Source organism: Sinocyclocheilus grahami, unplaced genomic scaffold (genome assembly GCF_001515645.1).
Source record: "Sinocyclocheilus grahami isolate Dianchi unplaced genomic scaffold, SAMN03320097.WGS_v1.1 scaffold73.1, whole genome shotgun sequence".
Taxonomy (NCBI): Eukaryota; Metazoa; Chordata; class Actinopteri; order Cypriniformes; family Cyprinidae; genus Sinocyclocheilus; species Sinocyclocheilus grahami.
Genome location: NW_015505252.1, coordinates 1,173,127 through 1,183,029, shown reverse-complemented (window position 1 = coordinate 1,183,029; position 9,903 = coordinate 1,173,127). Strand labels below are relative to the sequence as shown.

At 34.3% G+C, this 9,903-nt stretch overlaps 1 protein-coding gene across 2 annotated transcripts in view; it reads left to right on the top strand.

Annotated features, from left to right (window-relative positions):
• The window catches only part of LOC107585656 (CBP80/20-dependent translation initiation factor-like), a 75,755-nt gene that overhangs the window by 42,319 nt on the left and 23,533 nt on the right, over window positions 1-9,903 (top strand). For both annotated transcript variants that reach the window (XM_016272770.1, XM_016272769.1), the window contains one exon: window positions 3,640-3,716. In XM_016272770.1, coding sequence (XP_016128256.1) covers window positions 3,640-3,716 — 77 coding nt within the window. The remainder of the gene's footprint in view (window positions 1-3,639; window positions 3,717-9,903) is intronic.

Here is a 9,903-nt window from a genome sequence, read left to right as displayed (position 1 = left end):
CTGTCTGTCTGTCTGTCATCTATCTATCTATCTATCTGTCTGTCTATTATCTATATCTATTTATCTGTCTGTCTGTCTGTCATCTATCTATCTGTCTGTCTGTCTGTCTGTCATCTATCTGTCTGTCTGTCTGTCATCTGTCTGTCTGTCTGTCTGTCTGTCTGTCTGTCATCTGTCTGTCTGTCTGTCTGTCTGTCTGTCTGTCATCTGTCTGTCTGTCTGTCTGTCTGTCTGTCTGTCATCTGTCTGTCTGTCTGTCTGTCTGTCTGTCTGTCATCTGTCTGTCTGTCTGTCTGTCTGTCTGTCTGTCATCTGTCTGTCTGTCTGTCTGTCTGTCTGTCTGTCATCTGTCTGTCTGTCTGTCTGTCTGTCTGTCTGTCATCTGTCTGTCTGTCTGTCTGTCTGTCTGTCTGTCATCTGTCTGTCTGTCTGTCTGTCTGTCTGTCTGTCATCTGTCTGTCTGTCTGTCTGTCTGTCTGTCTGTCATCTGTCTGTCTGTCTGTCTGTCTGTCTGTCTGTCATCTGTCTGTCTGTCTGTCTGTCTGTCTGTCTGTCATCTGTCTGTCTGTCTGTCTGTCTGTCTGTCTGTCATCTGTCTGTCTGTCTGTCTGTCTGTCTGTCTGTCATCTGTCTGTCTGTCTGTCTGTCTGTCTGTCTGTCATCTGTCTGTCTGTCTGTCTGTCTGTCTGTCTGTCATCTGTCTGTCTGTCTGTCTGTCTGTCTGTCTGTCATCTGTCTGTCTGTCTGTCTGTCTGTCTGTCTGTCATCTGTCTGTCTGTCTGTCTGTCTGTCTGTCTGTCATCTGTCTGTCTGTCTGTCTGTCTGTCTGTCTGTCATCTGTCTGTCTGTCTGTCTGTCTGTCTGTCTGTCATCTGTCTGTCTGTCTGTCTGTCTGTCTGTCTGTCATCTGTCTGTCTGTCTGTCTGTCTGTCTGTCTGTCATCTGTCTGTCTGTCTGTCTGTCTGTCTGTCTGTCATCTGTCTGTCTGTCTGTCTGTCTGTCTGTCTGTCATCTGTCTGTCTGTCTGTCTGTCTGTCTGTCTGTCATCTGTCTGTCTGTCTGTCTGTCTGTCTGTCTGTCATCTATCTGTCTGTCTGTCTGTCTGTCATCTGTCTCTGATTGGACAGATCTATCTGTCTGTCTGTAATTTTGTCAGTTTGACATTTTTGCTAAAACTGACCCATTACTTGACAGTTTAGCAATGATTACAATCCAATGAAATTCAGATGGTTAAAATCAAATCCCACCCTTCATTATCTGAATCTGAATGAAGTTTTGTGTATTTTTTACAAAAATAAAAATATAATTTTATATATATATATATATATATAATGTGCATCATTTTTGGCTTTTGTAACGTTTTTCGAATGCATGGGAATTTAGAAATGTCAAGTTGTTTGTTACAATATCCTTTCCTCATAATAATGTATTCTATGTAAAAGAGCAACCAGAACATTCTTCAGACATTCACTGCTTGTTTCTGCAGAAGAAAGTAAGTCATACAGGTTTGTAACAACTCAAATGATGACAATTTTCATTTTTTTCATTTCAGTTTCTCACTTCAGTCTGAGCCAGTCAAGTGTGTGTATTCCTGCCAGATGTTTGACGTGATGTTTTATCATCATGAATACATCCGGTTGTGTTTTCTTAAGTTTCGGTTGTTTTTGTCGTTTCTTGTAATAAATGTGATGGCTGGCGACTCTCTGTGTCCGGCTCTGGCAGGCTTTCTGTGTGGGGGCGGGGTTAAGCGTTAGAAGCCCTTATTACCAGGCCGACGAGGAAAAGCAGCCAATTACACTAATCTCCCGCCACATCTGTGTCCAATCAGAGACAGCCAATCAGCACACAGTGGTTTTGGCTTCAGAGCCTCAGAAGGGTTAGAAAGAGAAACCCTGAGGACCGTGTGTGTGTGTGTGTGTGTGTAGATGCTGCCACCACAGCTCAGAGCTCAAGAATGTTCCATTATGCTGTGAAATGGAAGGTTGTCAGAGTGTAGGGTTTTATTACCCATCATGCACCAAAACTTGTTTCCCAGATCCTGTCGATAAACCTTGGCATTTTAACCTCCTGTAGTATCCAAGAGAGACTGAAAAGCTTTATCTGTAGTTTGTGGTGTGTTTGTAGATGATGTTCATGCAGACTGAGCTCTGAATCACAAGCACAAACACACACAGATCTGCATTCACATCTTCATGTACTTTCATGTGAAACAATATTATGAATGATGAAGGGTGGGATTTGATTTTAACCATCTGCATTTGATTGAATTTGTAATCATTGCTAAACTGTTAAGTAATGGGTCATATATGACAATATTATCAAAAATGTAAAACTGATCAAATTACTGTAATGCAAAATAGTGATACACAGCTCAGTTATTTAAATTTTTTTTACAAATACAAGAAAAATGGGGGGTATTTTGCCAAATATTGTGATATAAGTGTTAATTTATATTATAAATATTTTAATAATTTTATATTATTAATATATACAAATTATATTAATATGTGTATAATACATTACATTAAAATGTAATTACATTAATATAATCATTTATACACAATATGTATGAAGAATATCATTAATTAATATTAAAATCATACAGACACATTGTTAATGCATGATGTGTGTGTATACTGTATATTTTCAAACAATATTTTTAAAAATCCTGGTTGTATTTGTTTTCCAAAATTAATTTGTTGTTGTATAAGATTTTTATTTTTTTATTTTAATGTAATTATATACAACTGTTATGGAAATCACCATTGAAAATAATTGAATAATTGAGAATTAAAACAAAACATTGCAGTAATGAGAGTTTCTGAGGAAGTGTGCAATCATTATCAAGAAAAAAAATTGCAATGATCCTGAAATAATAAAAAATGTCAAACTGACAAAATTACTGTAATGCAAAATATTAATACAAAGCTCAGTTACTTTTTTACAAATACAACAAAGATGCATGCATAATTTCTGAAACAAAATGTGTCTGTGTGTAGAGTATATTGCCAAGTATTTTAAAACATTTTATGATGTGTTTGTTTAAATTATACATCTTTTAATAATTTTGTATTTCTTATATATACAAATTACATTAATATTATTTGTATAATACATTACATTAATATATGTAATAATTATGTCATATGTAATTACATTAATATAATAATCATTAAGAATTAATACATGCACAAAATATATATGAAGATTATATTATTAATTAATATAAAAATCATACACAAAAATGTTAATGCATGTGTGTATACTGTATATTTTCAAAAAATATGTGAAAAAGATTATATTCCGGATGTATTTGTTGTATAAAATTATTTTTTAGTTGTTGTTGTACAACATTTTTTATTCAATTATTTGTTATGTAATTATATAAAACATTTATGGAAATCACCATTGAAAATAATGAGAATTAAAACAAAACATTACAATAATGAGAGTTTGTGCATGTGCATAATTATCATGAAAATAAAATAATAAAAATCTTGAAATAATATACTAACAAATGTTTTAAAATTTCTGCAAAATGTAATTTTTTTTTTTGTACTTGAGGTTCGCGCTTATATACAAACTGTACAGACTTTTTGTTTTGGCGTTTCTCATGTGATTTTCTCTTTCTTTCTGCAGGTTTTTCCTCCTCTGCCTAATGAAGCTGAGATCGCACACACGAAAAAACTGTTTCGTCGCCGCAGAAATGACCGCCGGTGAGTCACTCCGTCTCAGTGTTACTGTCCCACTCTCTTCCAATTGTTTAGCGCAAACGTTACACACAGAACGCTGACGTTAGACTCGTAAAGCAGAGAAAACAGCAGTTCACACTTTCCACTCGAGTCAGACTGTTAATGCGGTGAGAGCGTCAGCCGTGGCGGTGTGTAAAACGTAACACTCTGTATCTGCGTGTTCTTTACTCAGAGTCTTCCCTTTTAATCCATTAAAGCACTTCCACTCTTTTTCTTTTACGTTTTGACCTCATCGGAAAATTTCTCTGTTGTAGTTTGCAGTTGCTAAGAAATGGCAAAAAAAGAAAATATCTTGGTCTAAACTTGTGCGAAAGAAAAGGAGGGAGAAAGAAGGCAAAAGCTTTGTGTTATTCAGGGCTTTGTTGATGTGAAGAAAGTCCTTGTGTGTGACTGCATGTCTTCGCTGGACGCTTCTCATGTGTGCTTTGTGATGCCGCTGGATTCAAGGACGTTTACGCTGAGGTTTTGGCTTTCTTTGACTGGACGTGTGGAACAGAATAGATGGTTTATATGAGCTTTTTCAATCAGGTTTTAAAAAATATCATTCAATAGAGACTGCACTCCTGAAGATTCTAAACGATGTGTTAATGGCTGCCGATTCTGGGGATTGTACCGTACTTGTGCTGCTAGATCTGAGCACGGCTTTTGATACGGTAGATCATGCTATCCTTCTTGCTCGCTTGGAGCATTGTGTTGGTATCAAAGGAGCTGCCCTTGAATGGTTTAGATCTTATCTTTCAAATAGGAAGTTCAGTGTAAATATTGGGGAATATTCGTCGGAGGCTGCTGTTCTTTCCTGTGGTGTCCCACAGGGATCCATTTTAGCTCCCATTCTTTTCACACTATATATGCTCCCATTAGGGTCTATCTTCAGGAAATATGGGTTGTCGTTCCACTGCTATGCGGACGACACTCAAGTATATTTACCCTTAAAACCTAATACTGATGGGCTGGAAACACTTAGGGCCTGCCTATCTGACGTGAAAGCTTGGTTATCTTTAAATTTCCTAAATTTTAATGAGAATAAACCTGAAATCATAGTTTTTGGCTCATCTGATTCTCCTAGTCAAATAACCCTAGGTAATTCAACACTTCCGGCAAAGCCTTGGGTAAAGAACTTGGGTTTTGTGTTCGATGATGGTTTAAAATTTGACAAGCAAATAAACTCAGTGGTCAAATCCTGCTTTTTCCAGCTTCGTCTTTTAGCTAAAGTAAAACCTATATTATCTTTTAATAACTTTGAAAAAATAATTCATGCATTTTTAACATCGAGGCTAGACCATTGTAATTCACTGTACTACGGGATTAGCCAATCAGCTTTATCCCGGTTACAGATGGTACAGAATGCGGCGGCAAGACTTCTGACATGTACTAAAAAACGGGACCACATTACTCCAGTGCTACACACTTTGCACTGGCTGCCTGTACGATACCGTGTTGATTTTAAAATTCTTCTTTTAGTATTTAAATCTTTAAATGGTCTGGCCCCTCCTTACCTTTCGGATTTACTGACAGAACATCGTCCAGTTGTGTCTCTCCGGTCGTCTAATCAGAGATTGCTACGTCTTATCCGAAATCAAAGCAGTAGCTGCTCCCAGATTGTGGAATGCGCTACCCTCCAATATTAGATTTGCTCCAACCATATCGGTTTATAAATCTAGGTTAAAAACTTACCTTTTTGAACTGGCATATGGTCAGTAATGAAATGTATTGCACTGTGTGTTTTTGCTTTTATGATTTTCTTAATTATATATATATATATATATATATAATTTTTATTTATTTTTTTACGGTCTCTTGTATTGGTGTAGAGCACACTGGTCAACTGTTGTTGTGTTTAGTTGTGCTATAGAAATAAAATTGACATTGACATTGACATATGTGAATAAAGGCTCTCAGATTCCCAAAATGCACTGCTGCCTGTCCTTTAGTGGCCTTTACTGGGGCTTTTGATGCCTGCGAGTCAGGGTTTGTATAGTTAACTAAAACCATGAAAAGATTTTGATACTTGAAACTAAAATAAAATTAAATATCTAAAAAGAATGTAACTTGTTTCTTTTCAAAATGACTAAAACTGTAACAAAAATTCAAATAACATTAAAACGAATAAATATCTAAACAAACATATAAATATATAACCAAACATTTTTGTTTCTTGAAATATAGTAAACTGAAATGAAATAAAATAAAATATAGAAAACGTATTTCTTTTCAAAATTACTAAAACTTTAAATTAAAATAAATATGATTAAAAATAAAATTAAAATGAATAAATATTAATATACAAATATGACGAATATAATATAAAAATAATATAAATATAATAGCATCTCAATGATACGATTTCGTTTTTTTTTTCATAAAAATCCAGTTATTTACTATAAGATTAAGTTAAAGAGTCAATTTAATGATAATTATTGGTCTTAAATTTGAGTATGTGTGTCGTACCCGAATGATAAGTAGCTTAGCAACCACTCTAAACACCCTAGCAACCATACAGCAATGCAATAATACATCTCAGAATGCCTTAGCAATTGCATAGCAACACCCTGGTAACCACCAACAGCATCCTAGCATTGTGTTTGTGAGTTTTGCACTAGCAAACAACACAAATAGCGTACAATGTCATTTTTTAACATGTCTTACTTGGCTTTCAGACCACAGAATATGAGAATATGTCCGCTTTGACTACTAAAGTTGGATGTAAGAGAAAAAACAATCTAGGGAATCATTTCTCTCTCTCTCTCTCTCTCTGTGTGTGTGTGTGTGTGCATCACTACACAAGATGATTCTCTTCCCCCATCTCTCTCTCTCTCTCTCTCTCTCTCTCTCTCCCACTCCTCTAACAGAAGGCTTTTCAGCCTGTTATTGCTGCTGTTGGCCACCCACAATGCTTTGCTCCTGCCAGAGAGGACTCTGCGGTCGTGTTGTTTGTTGGCATCGCTTCTTGCCTTTTCTTTCTCACTCACTCTCAATCTCTCTCTTTAGATTAGTTTGCTGAATCTAAACATCTTCGCAGTCATGCTTATGAACTGCAGCATTTCGCTGACAGGAAAGCAGCAGCAGTTTGACTTCATTTATACCAATGACTTAAGAGAGGTTACTGATCAGATGAACGTTTTTCTGTCAATATGGGGTGCTGTGTGTACATTAATGAGGAAAAAAAATTTACTTAAATGATTTTAGCAAATGGCTGCAATATAACAAAGAGTGAAAAATTTAAGGGGGTCTGAATACTTTCCGTACCCACTGTATATATAAAACTTGTCATCCAATACTGATTATTAAAAAGGCCAAATATCGTCCAATTTATCGCTCTTGACAATATATCGGTTGACCACTACTAGACATATATGTATAAAATCTCACACTTAATTTAAAGAAAAACGTATCATCCATTGCTGATTATTAAAAATGCCAAATATCGGCAGATTTATAAGGTCTTGGTGATATATCAGTTGTCCACATCTGTATTTTCAGGTAATATCTAAGTAAAGGAGGTTGATGGTTCTGAGATCTTAAAAGTTAAACATTTATCAGAGAATTGGAACGTATCATTCAATGCCGATATTTTTAAAATGCCAAATATCGGCTGATTTATCGGTCTTGATGAAATGTATGTCGACCACTACTGGACATTACCAATAGTGGTTGATGCTTCTAGAATATTCTATAGATGATCTGTTTTAAATGCTCGAGAACTAGTGTGCTGTATGATGGAGAATTTGAGGTACTATGGACTTTAATCAGAGTAAATGCCTTATTTAATTTAACAAAACTCAGAAATACAGTCTGTTCAGTATGTCATCATTTTCATAGCCCAAGTTATTTGATCATTTTAGAAGGATGTTTTCAATTTTTGATCAGCAATATGAGATATCGAATGCATTGTGCTTCTGTTTCTCAGTCTTATTTTCGTTTGAGCCTATTTAAATATAGACTACTGTCTTCTGTAAATGAAATCTTTAGGCTTGAATGAGCGATGTATAACTTTATTTTGAGAATTTGTAGCTGTCAAAATAAAAGTCCCACTTCTGTCAAAATAAAGGTTTGACACTTAAAGGTCAAACAGTAAAATGTATCGTCCAGTGTCGATCATTTTAAAAATGGCTTTTATTTTGAGAGTTTGTTGATGTCAAAATAAAAGTCCCAATGCTGTCAGATAAAGGTTTGACACTTAACGGTTCAATGCCGAAATTTAAAAATGCCAAATATCAGCTGATATATCGGTCTTGGCAACGTATTGGTCAACAACTTCTAGACATTACTTAAAAACACAGAAATGGGGGTCATTACTTCTAGAATATAGATGATCTGTTTTACGTACATTGTGGAGAACTAGTGTTCTGTGATGGAGAAAATGGGCTTTTTTATTATATTCATTGTCGTTATTTTCACATGATGAGTTTCACGTGTGTTATTTGTCTCCTTGAACATTTTAGAAGAATGTATTTTGAATTTTTGATCAACGATACGAGATATCGAATGCATTGTTCTTCTGTTCCTCAGTCTTATTTTTATTTGTGTTAATTTAAATATGGTGTGTTGTGAGAGAGATCTTTAAGTTGACCATGATGCAGGCGTGAAGTGTGAAGATTCCCATCGATGACAGATCTGTCAGTCAGGGTTTATCTTGTGTAAAGCAAACACTTGATGTTAATGTTATGCAAGAGGTTTTCTCAGAGCTTTTTGTTGTCTTGTGGTGCGTGTGAATGAGGGAAGGGAAGGGTTGGGTGTGGACGACATTCAATCTGGCTCTCGAGCTGCTTATAAGTGTATGTCGGTGAGAGGTACACACACAATGTACAACATGCATTTAAATTATTGAATGAGAATCAGCACTAAGATAAGTACAAATTTGAAACATCATGCATTCTGATGTTAGGTGTATTAGGTTAACATCTAACATTATTTGTTCGGTTTCCAACTTTTGTTTCATCTTTTTCAAAGTCAAAGGTTAATTTGTACATCTAATTGAGATATTGATGAACTCTATATACCTGAAGTCTCTCGCATATGATTCTATTGAGCAGATGTCTGATTTTACATGAATAGAAGTGCTTTGATTTTCTCAAAAACACATTCAAGGACGTCATCATAATCTGCTCCAAACTGAACTTTTCCTCAAAGATTCTTTTCATCTCAACACTTATTCTTGTTCTTTTGAGATCTGCATTTGTGCAAGGTTGAGATTTAATTTCGCAAGGTTTTTAAAGAAACTAAAGCACAGTTTGCACTTGATGAAATTAGTTAAAATGCTAAAACTGCATGTTTATATAACACACACACACACGCACACACAAATAGTAATAATATATAATGTGATATATATATAAAATTATAATTATATATGTACAAACCCAATTCCAAAAAAGTTGGGACACTGTACAAATTGTGAGTAAAAAAGGAATGGAATAATTTACAAATCTCTTAAACTTATATTTTATTCACAATAGAATATAGATAACATATCAAATGTTGAAAGTGAGACATTTTGAAATGTCATGCCAAATATTGACTCATTTTGGATTTCATGAGAGCTACAATACATTTTCTCAGTTTAAACATTTGATATGTCATCTATGTTGTATTCTGAATAAAATATTGAAATTTGAAACTTCCACATCATTGCATTCTGTTTTTATTCACAATTTGTACAGTGTCCCAACTTTTTTGGAATCGGGTTTGTATGTATATGTATATATATTCATGTTATAACATTATTTATAAAATAAATAATGTAATTTTTTGTATATATAGACACATTTTTAAAGAAAGCGCTTTCATTCAGCAAGGATGCATTAAATTGATCAAAAGTAACATTTACAATGTATAATGTTACAAAATATTTCTATTTCAAATAAATGCTGTTCTTTTGAACTTTCTATTCATCTAATAATCCTGAAAAATCAAATGCATCACAGTTTCCACAAAAATATAAAGCAGATTAACTGTTTTCAATATTAATAAAATCAGAAATGTTTCTTGAGCAGCAAATCAGCATATTAGAATGATTTCTGAAGATCATGTAATGATGCTGAAAATTCAGATTTGATCACAGGAATAAATTACTTTTACAATATATTCAAATAAAAAAAAGTAATTTTCAATTGTAATAATATTTCACAATTTTTACAGTATCTTTGATCAA